Source organism: Amblyraja radiata, unplaced genomic scaffold (genome assembly GCF_010909765.2).
Source record: "Amblyraja radiata isolate CabotCenter1 unplaced genomic scaffold, sAmbRad1.1.pri scaffold_809_ctg1, whole genome shotgun sequence".
In the NCBI taxonomy this organism is placed as follows: domain Eukaryota; kingdom Metazoa; phylum Chordata; class Chondrichthyes; order Rajiformes; family Rajidae; genus Amblyraja; species Amblyraja radiata.
This window is the reverse complement of record NW_022630816.1, coordinates 31,830-52,377: the sequence shown is the minus strand read 5'-3', so window position 1 is coordinate 52,377 and position 20,548 is coordinate 31,830. Positions and strand designations below refer to the sequence as shown.

At 49.5% G+C, this 20,548-nt stretch overlaps 1 protein-coding gene and 1 long non-coding RNA gene across 2 annotated transcripts in view; both read left to right on the top strand.

The window, feature by feature from the left end:
* The first annotated feature begins 6 nt into the window (after positions 1-6).
* Positions 7-856, top strand: LOC116970380. Its single transcript, XR_004411125.1, has 2 exons — positions 7-277; positions 389-856. It is a non-coding gene; the product is annotated as an uncharacterized LOC116970380 (long non-coding RNA).
* A 6,290-nt stretch (positions 857-7,146) lies between these two features.
* Positions 7,147-20,548, top strand: part of LOC116970381 (RNA-binding protein FUS-like) — a 40,005-nt gene continuing 26,603 nt past the window's right edge. The window contains exons 1-3 of the mRNA XM_033017039.1: positions 7,147-7,259; positions 10,435-10,514; positions 19,302-19,329. Of these exons, the coding sequence (XP_032872930.1) occupies positions 7,147-7,259; positions 10,435-10,514; positions 19,302-19,329 (221 nt within the window). The remainder of the gene's footprint in view (positions 7,260-10,434; positions 10,515-19,301; positions 19,330-20,548) is intronic.

Here is a 20,548-nt window from a genome sequence, read left to right as displayed (position 1 = left end):
CTGAGTTGAGGGTGGGACGGTGGCCATTTTGAGTGGGGCTGAGTTGAGGGTGGGACGGTGGCCATTTTGAGTGGGGCTGAGTTGAGGGTGGGACGGTGGCCATTTTGAGTGGGGCTGAGTTGAGGGTGGGCCGGTGGCCATTTTGAGTGGGGCTGAGTTGAGGGTGGGACGGTGGCCATTTTGAGTGGGGCTGAGTTGAGGGAGGCTCAGGTGCCATTTTGAGTGGGGCTGAGTTGAGGGTGGGACGGTGGCCATTTTGAGTGGGGCTGAGTTGAGGGTGGGACGGTGGCCATTTTGAATGGGGCTATTGAGGGTGGGATGGCGGCCATTTTGAGTGGGGCTGAGTTGAGGGTGGGACGGTGGCCATTTTGAGTGGGGCTGAGTTGAGGGAGGCTCAGTGGCCATTTTGAGTGGGGCAGCAGCGACTAGCCAAGTTATTTCAGCCCCCCCGGACCTAATCCAGTCTATTTTTTTTTTCTTTTCAAACTCAGCGCTTGAGGTCAACGTCTCTTTTTACCCCGTGCATCGTGTTTTAAGTGAAGGGTAGGGTGGCCATTTGTGGGTTTGGGTGGGGTTGTCGAGTGGCCTTTTTTTGCGATGGGCATGGAGCGGCCATTTTGGGATGGGCAGGGGCGGCCATTTTGGGATGGGCAGGGGGCGGCCATTTTGGGACGGGCATTTAATTCCTGATCTTGACAAAGAGGCTGAAAAGTCGAAGATTTTTAAGCCGCGGAGGTGTTTTTTTTAATTTATTGTTTCCTCCTTGTGTGGCACGCTGCAAAATGCTTCCCCCGTCAATCGTCTACTGATGTTCCGACCTTATGTTCCTGTCTGAATAAATACGAATGCTGCCACACACTGGCTGGTCTCTTGTGTCTGACCGAACTGTTCAAATGAAAATAGAAAGAGCCTTCTCCAAATAAACGCAGAAATACAGAGTCGGAACAACATCTAGACTGGCCACTGTTACCAGAGAGAGAGAGAGAGTCCGTGCCGACCAGCGATCGATCGCCCTGTACACTAGTTTAGTTCAGAGATACAGCGCGGAAACAGGAGGCAAAAGTCGGCCATCTTGAAACAGGCCCCAAACTCTCGCCCTCCTCTCCCTGCTTCAACTATTCCCTTTTTACTTCAGAGATACAGCGCGGAAACAGGCCCTTCCTTCCCCACCGAGTCCGTACTAGCCCGACCAGCGATCCCCGCACACTAACACTATCCTACACACTCTAGGGACAATTTTTACATTCACCGAAGCCAATTAACCTGCAAACCCGCACGTCTAATTGATTCCTGGGATGTCAGGACTTTCATATGAAGAAAGACTGGATAGACTCGGCTTGTACTCGCTAGAATTTAGAAGATTGAGGGGGGATCTTATAGAAACGTACAAAATCCTTAAAGGGTTCGACAGGCTAGATGCAGGAGGATTGTTCCCGATGTTGGGGAAGTCCAGGACAAGGGGTCACAGCTTAAGGATAAGGGGGAAATCCTTTAAGACCGAGATGAGAAAAACATTTTTCACACAGAGAGTGGTGAATCTGTGGAATTCTCTGCCACAGAAGGTAGTTGAGGCCACAGTTCGTTGGCTATATTTAAGAGGGAGTTAGTTGTGGCCCTTGTGGCTAAAGGGATCAGGGGGTATGGAGAGAAGGCAGGTACAGGATACTGAGTTGGATGATCAGCCATGATCATATTGAATGGCGAATGGTGCAGGCTCGAAGGGCCGAATGGCCTCTACTCCTGCACCTATTGTCTATGTTTCTATGTCTTTGGAGCGTGAGAGGAAACCGAAGACCTCGGAGAAAACCCACGCAGGTCACGGGGAGAGAGAACGTGCAAACTCCGTACAGACAGCGCTCGTGGTCAGGATCTCCAGCGCTGAACTCGCAGTAAGGCAGCGACTACCACTGCGCCAACATGACTAGGTATTACTTCATTAAAAACTAATTAATGAAGATTCAACGACTGCAAGATTCATTCTAACTATCCCCGGAGCTCGGTGAGTGTGTGTTACACCTCCAGTACATCGTACGAGAATAATATAGATAAATGTGAGAAAAGCCTGAGGCCTAGTGGGCCTAGACGCCTGAGGCCCAGTCTGCCCAGAAGCCTATTCAACCTTGAAGCCTAAGGCTAACCTTAGGCCTAAAGTAAGGCTCATCTCGGCCTACTAAGCCTAAGGCAAAAACAAGGTGGCAGATTATTATCTCAATGGGGTTAGGTTAGGTAAGGGGGAGGTGCAACGAGACCTGGGTGTCCTTGCACATCAGTCACTGAAAGTTGGCGGCAGGTACAGCAGGCAGTGAAGAAAGCAATGGCCTGTTGGCCTTCATAACAAGAGGAGTTGAGTATAGGAGCAAAGAGGTTCTTCTGCAGTTGTACAGGGCCCTGGTGAGACCACACCTGGAGTATTGTGTGTAGTTTTGGCCTGTTGGCCTTCATAACAAGAGGAGTTGAGTCTAGGAGCAAAGAGGTCCTTCTGCAGTTGTACAGGGCCCTGGTGAGACCACACCTGGAGTATTGTGTACAGTTTTGGCCTGTTGGCCTTCATAACAAGAGGAGTTGAGTCTAGGAGCAAAGAGGTCCTTCTGCAGTTGTACAGGGCCCTGGTGAGACCACATCTGGAGTATTGTGTACAGTTTTGGTCCCCTAATTTGAGGAAGGACATCCTTGTGATTGAGGCAGTGCAGCGTAGGTTCACGAGATCGATCCCTGGGATGGCGGGACTGTCATATGAGGTAAGATTGAAAAGACTAGGCTTGTATTCACTGGTGTTTAGAAGGATGAGGGTGGGAGGGTCTTATAGAAACATATAAAATTATAAAAGGACTGGACAAGCTAGATGCAGGAAAAATGTTCCCAATGTTGGTCGAGTCCAGACCCAGGGGCCACACAGTCTTAGAATAAAGGGGACGTCATTTACGACTGAGGTGAGAAAAAACTTTTCCACCCAGAGAGTTGTGAATCTGTGGAATTCCCTGCCACAGAGGGCAGTGGAGGCCAAGTCACTGGATGGATTTAAGAGAGAGTTAGATAGAGCTCTAGGGGCGAGTGGAATCAAGGGATATGGGGAGAAGGCAGGCACGGGTTATTGATTGGGGACGATCAGCCATGATCACAATGAATGGCGGTGCTGGCTCGAAGGGCTGAATGGCCTCCTGCACCTATTGTCTATGTTTCTATTAGCTGAATGGCTGAATTCCCCTCCTATTCCATGCTATCACTTGTAATAACATGCTCTTGATGGGCTGAATGGCCTTATACACCTAGGCGACTGTCAGAGTGGAACACACACACTCACACACACAAGCACACACACACACACACACACACACACACACATCACTTCCTTCACCAGCCCGTTATTCAGGCGGGGTAAGGGGCAAGCGGGGGGGGGGCTGTCTAAAAAATCCACACAGTTCAAAGCCAAGGTGAGTCAGACACACACCACGATGAACAGGAAGGTAGACAAATGTCTCTGGATGCTTTCAAGAGAGAGCTAGATAGGGCTCTTAATGATAGCGAGAGGGATTCAGGGGATATGGGGAGAAGGCAGGAACGGGGAACTGATTGTGGATGATCAGCCGTGATCACAGTGAATGGCGGTGCTGGCTCGAAGGGCCAAATGGCCTCTACTCCTGCACCTAATGGGTGTTGGGGGAGGGAGAGGGGAGAGAGAGAGGGGGGGAGGGAGAGGGGGGGAGAGAGAAAGAGGGAAAGAGAGAGGAGGGAAGAGAGGGAGAGAGGAGGGAAGAAACATAGAAACATAGACAATAGGTGCAGGAGTAGAGGCCATTCGGCCCTTCGAGCCTGCACCATTCGCCATTCAATATGATCATGGCTGATCATCCAACTCAGTATCCTGTACCTGCCTTCTCTCCATACCCCCTGATCCCTTTAGCCACAAGGGCCACATCTAACTCCCTCTTAAATATAGCCAATGAACTGGCCTCAACTACCTTCTGTGGCAGAGAGTTCCACAGATTCACCACTCTCTGTGTAAAAAAAGATTTTCTCATCTCAGTCCTAAAAGATTTCCCCCTTATCCTTAAACTGTGTGTGGCCCCTTGTCCTGGACTTCCCCAACATCAGGAACAATCTTCCTGCATCTAGCCTGTCCAACCCCTTAAGAATTTTGTAAGTTTCTATAAGATCCCCCCTCAATCTTCTAAATTCTAGCGAGTACAAGCCGAGTCTATCCAGTCTTTCTTCATATGAAAGTCCTGCCATCCCAGGAATCAGTCTGGTGAACCTTCTCTGTACTCCCTCTATGGCAAGAATGTCCTTCCTCAGATTAGGAGACCAAAACTGTACGCAATACTCCAGGTGTGGTCTCACCAAGACCCTGCACAACTGCAGTAGAACCTCCCTGCTCCTAGACTCAAATCCTTTTGCTATGAAAGCTAACATACCATTGGCTTTCTTCACTGCCTGCTGCACCTGCATGCCTACTTTCAATGACTGGTGTACCATGACACCCAGGTCTCGCTGCATCTATTGAAGACAAATTACTTGATAAAGGTCGAGAGTTGATAAAAAGCATGCAGGTACAGCAGGCAGTGAAGAAAGCAAACGGCATGTTGGCCTTCATAACAAGAGAAGTTGAGTATAGGAGCAAAGAGGTCCTTCTGCAGTTGTACAGGTCCCTGGTGAGACCACATCTCCCCTTTTCCTAATCGGCCACCATTCAGATAATAGTCTACTTTCCTGTTCTTGCCACCAAAGTGGATAACCTCACATTTATCCACATACTCTCGTTTCTATCTACTGTCATTTCTCCTCACGCCACCCATATTTCTCAGCAGCCAGTGAGTGGAATGGTCTAGGCCACCCCTATTTCTCAGCAGCCAGTCGAGTAGTCCAGGCCGCCCCTATTTCTCAGCAGCCAGTGGGATAGTCCACATCACCCCTATTTTTCAACAGCCAGTGAGTAGAATGGTCCAGGCCACCCCTATCTCTCAGCAGCCAGTGGGATGTTCCGGGCCACCCCTATTTCTCAGCAGCCAGTGGGATAGTACAGGCCACCCCTATCTCTCAGCAGAGTGTGGGATAGTCCAGGCCACCCCTATCTCTCATCAGCCAGTGAGTGGGGCGGTCCAGGCCACCCCTATCTCTCAGCAAAGTGTGGGATAGTCCAGTACACCCCTATCTCTCAGCAGCCAGTGGGATAGTCCAGGCCACCCCTATTTCTCAGCAGCCAGTGAGTGGAGTGGTCCAAGCCACCCCTATCTCTCAGCAGAGTGTGGGAAAGTCCAGGCCACCCCTATTTCTCAGCAGTCAGTGTGGGATAGTCCAGGCCACCCCTATTTTTCCGGCGTGAGTGGGGTGCTCCAGGCCACCTGGTCCGAGAACACTGATGCAATTATCAAGAAAGCTCATCAGCGCCTCTACTTCCTGAGAAGATTACGGAGAGTCGGATTGTCAAGGAAGACTCTCTCTAACTTCCACAGGTGCACAGTAGAGAGCATGCTGACTGGTTGCATCGTGGCTTGGTTCGGCAATTTGAGCGCCCTGGAGAGGAAAAGACTACAAAAAGTAGTAAACACTGCCCAGTCCATCATCGGCTCTGACCTTCCTTCCATCGAGGGGATCTATCGCAGTCGCTGCCTCAAAAAGGCTGGCAGTATCATCAAAGACCCACACCATCCTGGCCACACACTCATCTCCCTGCAACCTTCAGGTAGAAGGTACAGGAGCCTGAAGACTGCATCAACCAGGTTCAGGAATAGCTCCTTCCCCACAGCCATCAGGCTATTAAACCTGGCTCGGACAAAACTCTGATTATTAATAACCCATTTTCTGTTATTTATACTTTATCAGTTTATTTATTCATGTGTGAATAATAATAATAATAATAATAATAATAATAATAATAATAATAATAATAATAATAATAATATTAAACTTTATTACGGACTCGAGGTCCAGACAAGGGGCAACATTACATTAAAAATGCATTGCATATCAAATATCATAAATATATATAAAATCATGGTATATCACTTATAAAAACATCATAATTTATATTAAAAAAAACCCACAATACATAAGTTAAAAATCCAGATTAAAAGATGATCAATGTCCTACAACGAGACAACGATACCAGTGTCTCCACAGCTGGGATACGTAGCGTGTAGTGCTAACCCTTATGTTTGACAAGGCCACAATAAGCACATTTTTAGAGTCATTTATCCTGCAAATGAATTTATACATGTGGTGTCTTAGGATAGCTTCTAAAGTACTGACTCCTGCAGCCACAAACATATTACTGGCACTACACCATCTAGGTTGCCTTAGCAGTGTTCTCATGGCATCGTTATATGCCACCTTTAGTCTCTGCATACTTATCTTTCCATAGTTCGACCACAGGTGCGCAGTGTAGAGTGGTGTGCAGTATGCTCTAAATAGCGACATCTTCACTACATCTGCACACGCACCAAATTTACGCAGGAGAATATTCGCCTGTACATACAGCATGCGTCGTTGCCTATAAATATCCTCATCATCTGTCATTTGTATATATTTATATTATGGTATATGGACACACTGATCTGTTTTGTAGTAAATGCCTACTATGTTCTGTGTGCTGAATCAAAGCAAGAATTTCATTGTCCTATAACGGACACATGACAATAAACTCACTTGAACTTGAACGTGAGCTAGTGGGGTGCTCCAGCCCACCCCTATTTATCAGCAGCCAGTGAGTGTAGTAGTCCAGGACACCCCTATCTCTCAGCAGAGTGTGGGATAGTCCAGACCACCCCTATTTCTTAACAGCTAGTGAGTGGAATGGTCCAGGACACCCCTATTTCTCAGCAGCCAGTGAGTGGGATAGTCCAGTCCACCCCTATCTCTCAGCAGAGTGTGGGATAGTCCAGGCCACCCCTATCTCTCAGCAGAGTGTGGGATAGTCCAGGCCACCCCTATTTCTCAGCAGCCAGTGAGTGGAATAGTCCAGGCCACCCCTATTTCTCAGCAGCCAGTGGAGTAGTCCAGGTCACCCCTATTTCTCACCAGCCAGTGGGATGTTCCGGCCACCCCTAGATCTCAGCAGCCAGTGAGTGGAGTGGTCCAGACCACCCCTATCTCTCAGCAGAGTGTGGGATAGTCCAGACCACCCCTATTTCTTAGCAGCTAGTGAGCGGAATGGTCCAGGACACCCCTATTTCTCAGCAGCCAGTGAGTGGGATAGTCCAGGCCACCCCTATTTCTCAGCAGCCAGTGGGGCGGTCCAGGCCACCCCTATTTCTCAGCAGACAGTGAGTGGGGCGGTCCAAGCCACCCCTATTTCTCAGCAGAGTGTGGGATAGTCCAGTCCACCGCTATCTCTCAGCAGAGTGTGGGATAGTCCAGGCCACCCCTATTGCTCAGCAGCCAGTGGAGTAGTCCAGGCCACCCCTATTTCTCAGCAGCCAGTGGTATGTTCTGGGCCACCCCTACATCTCAGCAGCCAGTGAGTGGAGTGGTCCAGTCCACCCCTATCTCTCAGCAGAGTGTGGGATAGTTCAGTCCACCCCTATCTCTCAGCAGAGTGTGGGATAGTCCAGGCCACCCCTATTTTTTTTAGCAGCCAGTGTGTGGAGTAGTCCAGGCCACCCCTATTTCTCAGCAGCCAGTGAGTGGAGTAGTCCAGTCCACCCCTATCTCTCAGCAGAGTGTGGGATATTAGTGGGATGTTCCAGGCCACCCCTATTTCTCAGCAACAAGTGGAGTGCTCCAGGCCACCCCTATTTCTCAGCAGCCAATGGGATAATCCAGGACACCCCTATTTTTTTTTAGCAGCCAGTGAGTGTAGTGGTCCAGGCCACCCCTATCTCTCAGCAGAGTGTGGGATAGTCCAGTCCACCCCTATCTCTCAGCAGAGTGGGATAGTCCAGGCCACCCCTATTTTTTTTAGCAGCCAGTGGGTGTAGTAGTCCAGGACACCCCTATCTCTCAGCAGCCAGTGAGTGGAGTGGTCCAGTCCACCTCCCCCCTCGACTCCATTCAAGGACCCAAGCAGTCGTTCCAGGTGCGACAGAGGTTCACCTGTATCTCCTCCAACCTCATCTACTGCATCCGCTGCTCTAGATGCCAGCTGATTTACATCGGGGAGACTAAGCGGAGGCTGGGCAATCGTTTCGCCGAACACCTCCGCTCAGTCCGCAAGAACCTACCTGAACTCCCGGTGGCTCAGCACTTCAACTCCCCCTCCCATTCCCAATCCGACCTCTCTGTCCTGGGTCTCCTCCATGGCCAGAGTGAGCAACACCGGAAATTGGAGGAACAGCACCTCATATTCCGCCTGGGTTGCTTGCGTCCGGATGGCATGAACGTTGAATTCTCCCAATTTTGCTAGCCCTTGCTGTCTCCTCCCCTTCCTTAACCCTCGAGCTGTCTCCTCCCATCCCCCCGCCCTCGGGCTCCTCCTCCTCCTTTTTCCTTCCTTCTCCCCGCCCCCCCCCCCCCATCAGTCTGAAGAAGGGTTTCGGCCCGAAACGTTGCCTATTTCCTTCGCTCCATAGATGCTGCTGCACCCGCTGAGTTTCTCCAGCATTTTTGTGTACCACCCCAATCTCTTAGCAGCCAGTGAGTGGAATGGTCCAGTCCACCCCTATCTCTTAGCAGCCAGTGAGTGGAGTGATCCAGGACACCCCTATCACTCAGCAGAGTGTGGGATAGTCCAGGACACCCCTATTTCTCAGCAGCCAGTGAGTGGAGTAGTCCAGGACACCCCTTTTTCTCAGCAGCCAGTGAGTGGAGTAGTCCAGGACACTCCTATTTTTCTCAGCAGCCAGTGAGTGGAGTGGTCCAGGACACCCCTATTTTTTTAGCAGCCAGTGAGTGGAATGGTCCAGTCCACTCCTATCTCTCAGCAGTGTGTGATAGTCCAGACCACCCATATTTTTTTAGCAGCCAGTGAGTGGAGTGGTCCAGGCCACCCCTATTTTTCTCAGCAGCCAGTGAGTGGGACAGTCCAGTCCACCTCTATCTCTCAGCAGTGTGGGATAGTCCAGGACACCCCTATTTTTCTCAGCAGCCAGTGAGTGGGATAGTCCAGGCCACCCCTATCTTTCAGCAGCCAGTGAGTGGTGGTCCAGTCCACCCCTATTTCTCAGCAGCCAGTGAGTGGAATGGTCCAGGCCACCCCTATTTCTCAGCAGCCAGTGAGTCGGATAGTCCAGGCCACCCCTATTTCTCAGCAGCCAGTGAGTGGGATAGTCCAGGCTACCCCTATCTCTCAGCAGCCAGTGAGTGGGATAGTCCAGGACACCCCTATTTTTCTCAGCAGCCAGTGAGTGGAGTAGTCCAGGACACCCCTATTTTTCTCAGCAGCCAGTGAGTGGAGTGGTCCAGGACACCCCTATTTTTTTAGCAGCCAGTGAGTGGAATGGTCCAGTCCACTCCTATCTCTCAGCAGCCAGTGAGTGGAGTGGTCCAGGCCACCCCTATTTCTCAGCAGCCAGTGAGTGGGAAAGTCCAGGCCACCCCTATTTCTCAGCAGCCAGAGTGTGGGATAATCCAGTCCACCTCTATCTCTCAGCAGCCAGAGTGTGGGATAGTCCAGGCCACCCCTATTTCTCAGCAGCCAGTGGGATAGTCCAGGCCACCCCTATTTCTCAGCAGCCAGTGAGTGGGATAGTCCAGGCTACCCCTATCTCTCAGCAGCCAGTGAGTGGGATAGTCCAGGCCACCCCTATTTTTCTCAGCAGCCAGTGAGTGGGATAGTCCAGGCCACCCCTATTTCTCAGCAGCCAGTGAGTGGGATAGTCCAGGCCACCCCTATTTCTCAGCAGCCAGTGGGTGGAGTGGTCCAGGCCACCCCTATCTCTCAGCAGCCAGTGAGTGGAATGGTCCAGTCCACCCCTATCACTCAGCAGCCAGTGAGTGGGATAGTCCAGGCCACCCCTATTTCTCAGCAGCCAGTGGGTGGAGTGGTCCAGGACACCCCTATCACTCAGCAGAGTGTGGGATAGTCCAGGCCACCCCTATATTTCTCAGCAGCCAGTGAGTGGGATAGTCCAGGCCACCCCTATCTCTCAGCAGAGTGTGGGATAGTCCAGTCCACCCCTATCTCTCAGCAGAGTGTGGGATAGTCCAGTCCACCCCTATTTTTCTCAGCAGCCAGTGAGTGGAATGGTCCAGTCCACTCCTATCTCTCAGCAGCCAGTGAGTGGAGTGGTCCAGGCCACCCCTATCTCTCAGCAGCCAGTGAGTGGAGTGGTCCAGGCCACCCCTAGTTTTCTCAGCAGGCAGTGAGTGGGATAGTCCAGGTCACCCCTAGTTTTCTCAGCAGCCAGTGAGTGGGATAATCCAGGCCACCCCTATTTCTCAGCAGCCAGTGAGTGGGATAGTCCAGGACACCCCTATTTTTCTCAGCAGCCAGTGAGTGGGACAGTCCAGGCCACCCCTATCTCTCAGCAGCCAGTGGCCCCGCCTCCTCCCCCCCCTCAGGCAGCAACGCCGCCTCCATCAGCCAGTCCGGGCGGAGCCGGCGGAGAGCGAGGACCCCGACACGGAGATGGCGTCTAACGGTAATAAACCCCCCCCAACCCGTAGAGAAGCCGCGGAACGACATCAAACCCAGTCCCCGGGCGCGGGGCCGCCTCGCCGCCACCTGGTGCCCCATCCCCCTCCCGCCACCCCGTATCCCTCCGCCATCCCCCTCACCTCATCCGCCGCCGCCATCGTGAGCGAGTGAGCGAGCGCCGCCCATTTTGTCCTCCTTCATCCTCGCCTCAATCCGCCGCCATCCCCGGCCGCCGCCGCCGCCCGACGCCCCGGACCGGGCCGGGTGGATGGAGGAAGCGAGCGGCCGCCCGGAGCCGGTTGTATTGGGGGCTGGGTGGGGTCGGGGGGCCCGATGGTGGCCGGATGGTGGAGGGTGGGTGGGGAAGATGGCGGGGAGGATGGAGGGGGAGGGGGGGCGGTGGTGACGGCGGCCATCCCCGGCCACCAGCCGCCTCCACCGCCTCCATCCACCGCCCACACCCACCCTCTCCCCCCGGCGGATGATCCGCCGCCATCCCCGGGGCGCCGGGGGCAACGGGCGGGGAGGATGGCGGCGGATGGTGGAGGGGGCGGGTGGCGGGGCCGACATCTTGTTGTTGGGCCTACCTCGGGCCTACCCACCCCCCGGGCCCTTCCCCTCCCTCCCGCCCGCCACCCGCGCACTCACCCGCCCCCCCGGTGGTCAATACACCCGGGCAAACGCCGGGCGGTTCCCGCTGGGGGGCGGGGAGGACGCGGGGGGCCGGGATGGGGGAGGATGGCGGCGGATTGCGCGGCGGCGGCGATGGTGGAGGAGGATGGTGATAATGGCGGCCATCCTCCTCCTACTCTCCCCGCCTGGCGCCGTGCGCGATGACGTCATCGCGCTGCCCACAGTTGACCCCCAAAAAAATGGCCGAACTGTGGGCAAGCTACTTCAGATTCAGATTCTGGCAACCAAGAGAAAACAGAATATGCGGCCACTGTTTGACAGATGAGGTTGAAACAGAGGTGCACTTCCTCCTAAAATGCAAAAAATTTGACAAAACATGGAAAGCATACTTTGACAAACTCAGTGTGGCAACCCCTGATTTTAAAGAACTAGATGATACATCAAAACTAAGAATAATAATTGGCGAAGGAAATAAGGCACAATACGTAACAGCATGCCACAACCTGAGAGACAGCGAATGACCGACATGCACATATGTACACACACACTAATCGACATTAACTGACACATAGAAATGAATATTGAATTGCTAAACTTGCTATTGTGTTGTACTGCTTACAGCTGCAAGAACGTGCAGCATCAATAAAGGGCTATAGGCATAATGCGAGTTTATGTACAGGGACATATCTATCCATGCACTGTAGACTTGTATTTAGATTCAGATTCAATTCAAATTCAATTTTAATTGTCATTGTCAGTGTACAGTACAGAGACAACGAAATGCATTTAGCATCTCCCTGGAAGAGCGACATAGCAAATGATTTGAATAAATAATAATAAGTGTCCGGGGGGGGGGGGGGGGGGGGGGGTGGTGATTGGCAGTCAAGTTCAAGAGAGTTTCTTGTCATGTGTCCCTGTATAGGACAATGAAATTCTTGCTTTGCTTCAGCACAACATAGTAGACATTGACTACAGAACAGATCAGTGTGTCCATATCCTATAATATAAATATATACACACACATGAATAAATAAACTGATAGACAACTCGAGGACAAAGATATCGTGCGGGCGTGGACAGTAATTTTCGACCCAAATTTCCGTAAACGGCTTCCGTCCCATAGAAACGTAGACAACAGGCGTAGGAGTAGAGGCCATTCGGCACTTCCAGCCAGCACCACCATTCATAGAGACATTGAAAATAGGAGTAGAGGCCATTTGGCCCCTCGAGCCAGCACCGCCATTCATAGAAACATAGACAATAGGCGCAGGAGTAGAGGCCATTTGGCCCCACGAGCCAGCACCGCCATTCATAGAAACATAGACAATAGGCGCAGGAGTAGAGGCCATTCGGCCCTTCCAGCCAGCACCGCCATTCATAGAAACATTATAAATAGGTGCAGGAGTAGAGGCCATTCGGCCCCTCGAGCCAGCACCCCCATTCAATGTGATCACGGCTGATCATCCCCAATCAGTACCCCGTTCCTGCCTTCTCCCCATATCCCCGGACTCCGCTATCTTTAAGAGCTCTAACTCCTCCCCACCCCTCAATTCAATTTTCAATTCAATTCAATTTAAAAACTTTATTGGCATGATAAAAAATACATCGTTATATTGCCAAAGTATAAAACATGACATACATATTTAAGATGCATAAGTATAAATACAAGTATACAGTGCGCGCTGCCCACAATTGACCCCCAAAAAATGGCCGAACTATGGGCAAGATGGACAACTCGAGGACAAAGATGTCGTGGGCAGTAATTTTCAACCCCATTTCCGTAACCGGCTTCCGTCTCATAGAAACATAGACAATAGGTGCAGGAGTAGAGGCCATTCGGCCCCTCGAGCCAGCACCGCCATTCATAGAAACATTGAAAAATATGATCATGGCTGATCATCCCCAATCAGTATTCAAGAAGGAACTGCAGATGCTGGAAAATCGAAGGTACACAAAAAAGCTGGAGAAACTCAGCGGGTGCAGCAGCATCTATCGTCTGAAGAAGGGGTTCGGCCCGAAACATTGCCTATTTCCTTCGCTCCATAGATGCTGCTGCACCCGCTGAATTTTTCCAGCTTTTTTGTGTATCCCCAATCAGTACCCCGTTCCTGCCTTCTCCCCATATCCCCGGACTCCGCTATCTTTAAGAGCCCTATCTAGCTCTCTTGAAAGCATCCAGAGAACCGGCCTCCACCGCCCTCTGAGGCAGAGAATTCCACAGATTCACAACTCTCTGGGTGGAAAAGTTTCTCCTCGTCTCCGTTCTAAATGGCCGACCCCTTATTCTTAAACTGTGTGTGTGTGTGGCCCCTGGTTCTGGACTCCCCCAACATCGGGAACATGTTCAAGAAGGAATTGCAGATGCCGGAAGATCGAAGGTACACAAAAATGCTGGAGAAACTCAGCGGGTGCAGCAGCATCTATGATGAGCAGCAACATGTTTCCTGCCTCCCCACTCTTCTCTCTCCTCCCCTCCACCCCTCTCTTCCCCTCCCCCTCCTCTCCTCTCTCTCGTCTCCACCACTCTCCTCTCACCCCTCTCCTCCTCTGCTCCCCTCCTCTCCTTTCCTCCTCTCTCCTCTCCCCACCTCTCCTCTCCTTCTTTCCTCCCCTCCCCTACCCTCTCATCTCAATAGACAATAGGTCCAACTCAGTATCCCATACCTGCCTTCCCTTTAGCCGCAAGGGCCACATTTAACCCTCTTAAATATAGCCAATGAACTGTGGCCTCAACTACCTTTTGTGGCAGAGAATTCCACAGATTCACCACTCTGTGTGAAAAAAAATGTTTTTCTCATCTCGGTCCTAAAAGATTTCCCCCTTATCCTTAAACTGTGTGTGTGGCCCCTTGTTCTGGACTTCCCCAACATCGGGAACAATCTTCCTGCATCTAGCCTGTCCAACCCCTTAAGAATTTTGTAAGTTTCTATAAGATCCCCCCCTCAATATTCCGCTTGGGGAGTCTGCATCCTGGGGGCATGAACATTGATTTCTCACAATTCTGTTAGCCCTTGCTGTCTTCTCCCCTTCCTACCTCAGCCCTCGGACACCTCCTTTCCCCTTTCTTCTCCCCCCCCCACCCCCATCAGTTTGAAGAAAGGTCTCGACCCGAAACGTTGCCTATTTCCTTCGCTCCATAGATGCTGCTGCACCTGCTGAGTTTCTCCAGCATTTTTGTGTACCTTCGATTTTCCAGCATCTGCAGTTCCTTCTTAAACACAAAAATGGCCGAACTATGTAGCAATGTTACAAAATTTTGAGATTTTAAAAATCTAGTCTGTAATTTATTCCATCAGATAAAGCATAACAAGAAGTTTAATTTGACACCTAATTCACTTTCATATCTTCAGTATTAAAAAAATTATGGCCATTTTCATACTCTGAAATTAGCATCTTGTTCCCTATTGCTTTTCCATTGACTTAACTCAAAAGCTGTGATCGAGGACAGTCAAAAGCCCATAACTTTCTTAAAAATTAAGAGAACTGAATGAAATTTTCAGTTATTATAGATTGAAGCATTCTGAAACAAATATGAAACATTCTTACTTAGATGACTTGAAATTAAAGCATATAATTAATAATACTAATAATATATTTTATTGTCATTGCACATAAGTGCAACGAGATTTGCTATGCAGCTTCCAACCGATGTCATAACATAAATAACTAAATAAAATTTGGATTTAGATACCCCGAGAACATGGATTGTAAAAAGAACAGTAAAACAGTCAAAACAGTTCAACAGATTAAAATGCAGATGTATCTGTGTGACGTGACCCTCCGAGGGAGACAGTCCAGGGGGGATGGGGGGCACTCAGCAGGGCCGGTTCAGAGCCGTTATACCTCTGGGAATGAAGCTGTCCTGAGTGGAGGTTCGGGCATAGAAGGCCTTGTAACGTCTGCCGGAGGGAAGTAGTTCGAACAGTCCATTACACGGGTGTGAGGAGTCTTTATGGATGCTGACGTCCTTCCTGAGGCGCTGTAATTAGTTAGCTAATTGTAGCTAATTACAAAATTCAATTACTAGATCTAAACATCTATATCAATTTCTTAAGAATAGATGAACATTTTTAAATAGCCTAAGTGTCCAAATAACATTCACACAAGAATCCACAATATAACATAATTTTTAAATCTCATTGTCATGGATTTATAGGCCAAATGGAAGGAATTTAATGTTTAATACCTGTAAATTAATGGCCATTTAAAACATCTTGCGAGTGGGTTTTTCTGGAACGCAATCATTTGGAACGTTGCGGTTTGCGGTGAATTTAAACCCCATATCGGCAGACAAAATACTGCCGGTTCGTATGGGGGACAGAATCGCCGTTTCGCAACGTAAAATGTGAATTAAAGGCATCTTAAGGTGCACTTTTATACATAAAATAAATGGCTTTCCTTTACCTGTCCCGTACCTGAAATTCGTCTGCGTTGACGGCTTTAGAAGCTGATTTTAAAATGACTCCAGCGCTGAACTAGTCGGGCGATTTAAAAAAAAATACACAGAACGGCCGTCGGAACGATTCTTCAGCAAAAGCTTGCACTCCAACCAAATATAATCCAGGGCAAGGTAGGGGGAAAAAACGTGGTTTAACCCCCCCCCCCCTCAAAGGCGCCAAAATCGCGCACACGGCCAGTGGCAGAATTGCAGTGCCGCTGAAGGTAAGTATTGTAACGTACCTACTTAGTGCGGACCCGCCCCTCCCTCCCTCCAACCACCCACTCATCCGCCCTCCTGCTGGCCAATACACCCCGGCAAATGTCGGGCGGGCCCGCTGGGGGGTGGGGAGGAGGAGGATGATGGCGGGCATCGCCCCCGACGCCGTGCGTGCTGACGTCATCGCGCTGCCCACAATTGACCAACACAAAATGGCGGAACTCTGGGTTTGGTCAAAGATCCTACAGCGAGCAAGATAGATCACTCGTAGTACAGTCATGGGTAATTTAAGGCCCCATTTCCGTAACCGGCTTCCGTCTCATAGAAACATAGACAATAGGTGCAGGAGTAGGCCATTCGGCCCTTCGAGCCTGCACCATTCGCCATTCAATATGATCATGGCTGATCATCCAACTCAGTATCCCGTACCTACCTTCTCTCCATACCCCCTGATCCCTTTAGCCACAAGGGCCACATCTAACTCCCTCTTAAATATAGCCAATGAACTGGCCTCAACTACCTTCTGTGGCAGAGAGTTCCACAGATTCACCACTCTCTGTGTGAAAAATGTTTTTCTCATCTCGCTCCTAGAGGATTTCCCCTTTATCCTTAAACTGTGACCCCTTGTCCTGGACTTCCCCAACATCGGGAACAACCTTCTTGCATCTAGCCTGTCCAACCCCCTAAGAATTTTGTAAGTTTCTATAAGATCCCCCCTCAATCTTCTAAATTCTAGCGAGTACAAGCCGAGTCTATCCAGTCTTTCTTCATATGAAAGTCCTGACATCCCAGGAATCAGTCTGGTGAACCTTGTCTGTACTCCCTCTATGGCAAGAATGTCTTTCCTCAGATTAGGAGACCAAAACTGTACGCAATACTCCAGGTGTGGTCTCACCAAGACCCTGTACAACTGCAGTAGAACCTCCCTGCTCCTATACTCAAATCTTGATAGAGGTCTTTAAAATGATGAGAGGGATAGACAGAGTTGACGTGGATAAGCTTTTTCCATTGAGAGTAGGGAAGCTTCAAACAAGAGGACATGATTTGAGAATTAAGGGAGGGGTAACATGAGGGGGAACTTCTAACTCCCTCTTAAATATAGCCAATAAACTGGCCTCAACTACCTTCAGTGGCAGAGAATTCCACAGATTCACCACTCTGGTGAAAAATGTTTTTCTCATCTTGGTCCTAAAAGACTTCCCCCTTATCCTTAAACTGTGTGAGCCCTTGTTCTGTACTTCCCCATCATCGGGAACCTCCAAAGATCCCAAAGATCCAAATAATATTCATAAATAATTCACAATAAAACATGATTTTAAAATCTCATTTACATTAATTTATAGGCCAAATGGAAGGAATTTAGTGTTCAATTGCTGTAAATTAATGGCATTTAAATCAGCTTTCTAGTGGGATCCTGTGAACGCGCTGGTTTAGAACGTTCACATTGCGGTAGATTTGTGCCCTCAAATGCCCAGAAAAATACTGCGGGATATAATGGGCCCAAAATTAGCTACTCGCAACATTAAACTTTGTATAAAGGGATCTTAAGAAGCCCTTTTTAATGTAAAAATAAGCAGCCTACCTTCTATTATTTGCTCTATGCGACCCTGACAGCTGCCGGTGGTCGCGGGTTTAGAGATTGATTTTTAAACTACTATAACTATTATACGAGGCCTTTAAAACTAATAATAGCTTTTGCGACGGGGTCTTCCAGCGATTTATCGTTAATAATTAACTAGGCTGAACATCTTCGATTGGAACAGCCTAGAGAAAATCGCGTTTTAAACCCGCCCCCTCTAAACGGCGCCAAAATCGCGCACACCCGCAGCGACAGATTTTCAGCGACGCTTCAGGTAGGCTTTGCAACATACCTACATTTAGCAGGAGTGGTCTATAAGATCTTTGGGTTTGGTTTAGATTGGAGATACAGCGCGGAAACAGACCCCATCAGCCCCAAGAGTCCGCGCCGACCAGCGATCGCCCCCCCCTCCATACACTAGTTTAGACAATAGGTGCAGGAGTAGGCCATTCGGCCCTTCGAGCCAGCCATTCAATGTGATCATGGCTGATCATCCTCAATCATAATTGACTCCAGCATCTTCCCCTTTCTTAAAAAGGGGATAACATTAGATACCCTCCAATCCGCTGAAAATGATCCTGAATCTCTAGAACATTGGAAAATTGTCACCAATGCATCCACGATTTCTAGAGCCACTTCCTTAAGTACCCTGGGATGCAGACCATCAGGCCCCAGGGATTTATCAGCCTTCAGTCCCATCAGTCTTTCCAACACAATTTCCTGCCTAATGTGGATTTCCTTCAGTTCCTCCGACACCCTAGATCCCCAGGCCACTAGTACATCAGGAGGATTGTTTGTGTCTTCCTTAGTGAAGCCAGATCCAACTTATCTGGATCTCAGTTTGGAGATACAGCGCGAAAACAGACCCCATCAGCCCCACCGAGTCCGCGCCGACCAGCGATCGCCCCGTATACTAACACTATCCTAGACGAGGGACAATTAACCGAAACCAATTTAGCTGCAAACCCGCACGTCTTTGGAGTGTGGGCGGAAACCGGAGCACCTGGAGAAAGCCCACGCAGGTCACAGGGAGAAAATGTGCAAACTCAATAGACAATAAGTGCAGGAGCAGGCCCTTCAAGCCAGCACCGCCATTCAATGTGATGATGGTTGATCATCCACAATCAGTACCCCGTTCCTGCCTTCTCCGCATATCCCCTGACTCCGCTATCTTCAAGAGCCCTATCTCTCTCTTGAAAGTTTCAAGAGAACTGGCCTCCACCGCCCTCTGATGCAGAGAATTCCACAGACTCACAACTCTCTGGGTGGAAAAGTGTTTCCTCATCTCTGTTCTAAATGGCCGTCCCCTTATTCTTAAACTGTAGCCCCTGGTTCTGGACCCCCCCCCCCAACATCGGGAACATGTTTCCTGCCTCTAGCGTGTCCAAACCCTTAATAATCTTATATGTTTCAATAAGATATCCTCTCATCCTTCTAAACTGCAGAGTATACAAGTCCAGCCGCTCCATTCTCTCAGCATATGACAGTCCCGCCATCCCGGGAATTAACCTGGCGAACCTACGCTGGGCTCCCTCAATAGCAAGAATGTCCTTCCTCAAATTTGGAGACCAAAACTGCACACAATACTCCAGGTGTGGTCTCATTAGGGCCCTGTACAACTGCAGAAGGACCTCTTTGCCCCTAGACTCAACTCCTTGTTGTGAAGGCCAACAGGCCAAAACTGCACACAATACTGAGATCTCCAAACTGAGATCCAGATAAGTTGGATCTGGCTTCACTAAGGAAGACACAAACAATCCTCCTGATGTACAGACAGCACCCGTAGTCAGGATGGAACCCGGGTCTCTGGCGCCGTGAGGCAGCAACTCCTGCCACTGAGCCACCCAGATTATTGTACCTGTCTGCTAACACAAGCACAAACAGCATTGTGACTCTTTTTTCTCTCTCTTTTTGTTTTCCAGAAAATTTCGGGCAAGCTTCCACTCAAAAGTAAGTCAGAGCTTCTTCGAGGAGTTGGGTTGTGTGGGGAGGGCGTGTGTAAGAAGGAATTGCAGATGCTGGTTTAAATCGAAGTGCTGGAGTCACCAAGCTGGGCAGGTGGCATCTCTGGGGCGAAGGAGTGGGTGATGTTTTGGGCTTGAGACCCATCTTCAGACTGGAAGAAATCTGAAGAAGGGTCTCGACCCAAAACATCGCCCATTCCTTCTCTCCAGAGATGCTGCCTGTCCCGCTGAGTTACTCCAGCTTTTTGAATCCATCTTAAGAGCGCAGTAATGCCCCTGTCCCACTTAGGAAACCTCTGGAGACTTTGCGCACCACCCAAGGTTTCCGTGCGGTTCCCGAAGGTTTTTGTCAGCCTGCAACCTCCGGGAACCGCTCGGAAACCTTGGGTGGGGCGCAAAGTCTCCAGAGGTTTCCGTTCAGGTTTCCTAACATTTACTAGAATGTTGCCTGGGTTTCAGCAACTAAGTTACAGAGAAAGGTTGAACAAGTTAGGTCTTTATTCTTTGGAGCGCAGAAGGTTAAGGGGGGACTTGATAGAGGTCTTTAAAATGATGAGAGGGATAGACAGAGTCGACGTGGATAAGCTTTTCCCATTGAGAGTAGGGAAGATTCAAACAAGAGGTCATGACTTGAGAATTAAGGGGCAGAAGTTTAGGGGTAACATGAGGGGGAACTTCTTTACTCAGAGAGTGGTGGCTGTGTGGAATGAGCTTCCAGTGGAAGTGGTGGAGGCAGGTTCGATTTTATCATTTAAAAATAAATTGGATAGGTATATGGATGGGAAAGGAATGGAGGGTTATGGTCTGAGTGCAGGTAGATGGGATTAATGTATAGGCACGGACTAGAAGGGCCGAGATGGCTTGTTTCCGTGCTGTAATTGTTATATGGTTATAAGTGGGCCAGTTCACAAAACTTATTCGCGAATTGACTATTTTTTATTGGACACAAAATTAATCCCGTATACGAATAAACCATCATATCATAATAGTATTATTTCTGATCATTCACCATTGACTTTTATACTTAAAATTGAGGGAATGCCGAGTATAAAACCTTTTTGGAGATTCAATGTACATATATTAAATAACCCGCAGGGTTATGAGTATATAAAAGAACAAATAAAACTTTTTTCGAAATAAATGACACGCCGGGTATTTCTGCACCGCTATTATGGGAAACCTTCAAGGCATATATTCGCGGTGTC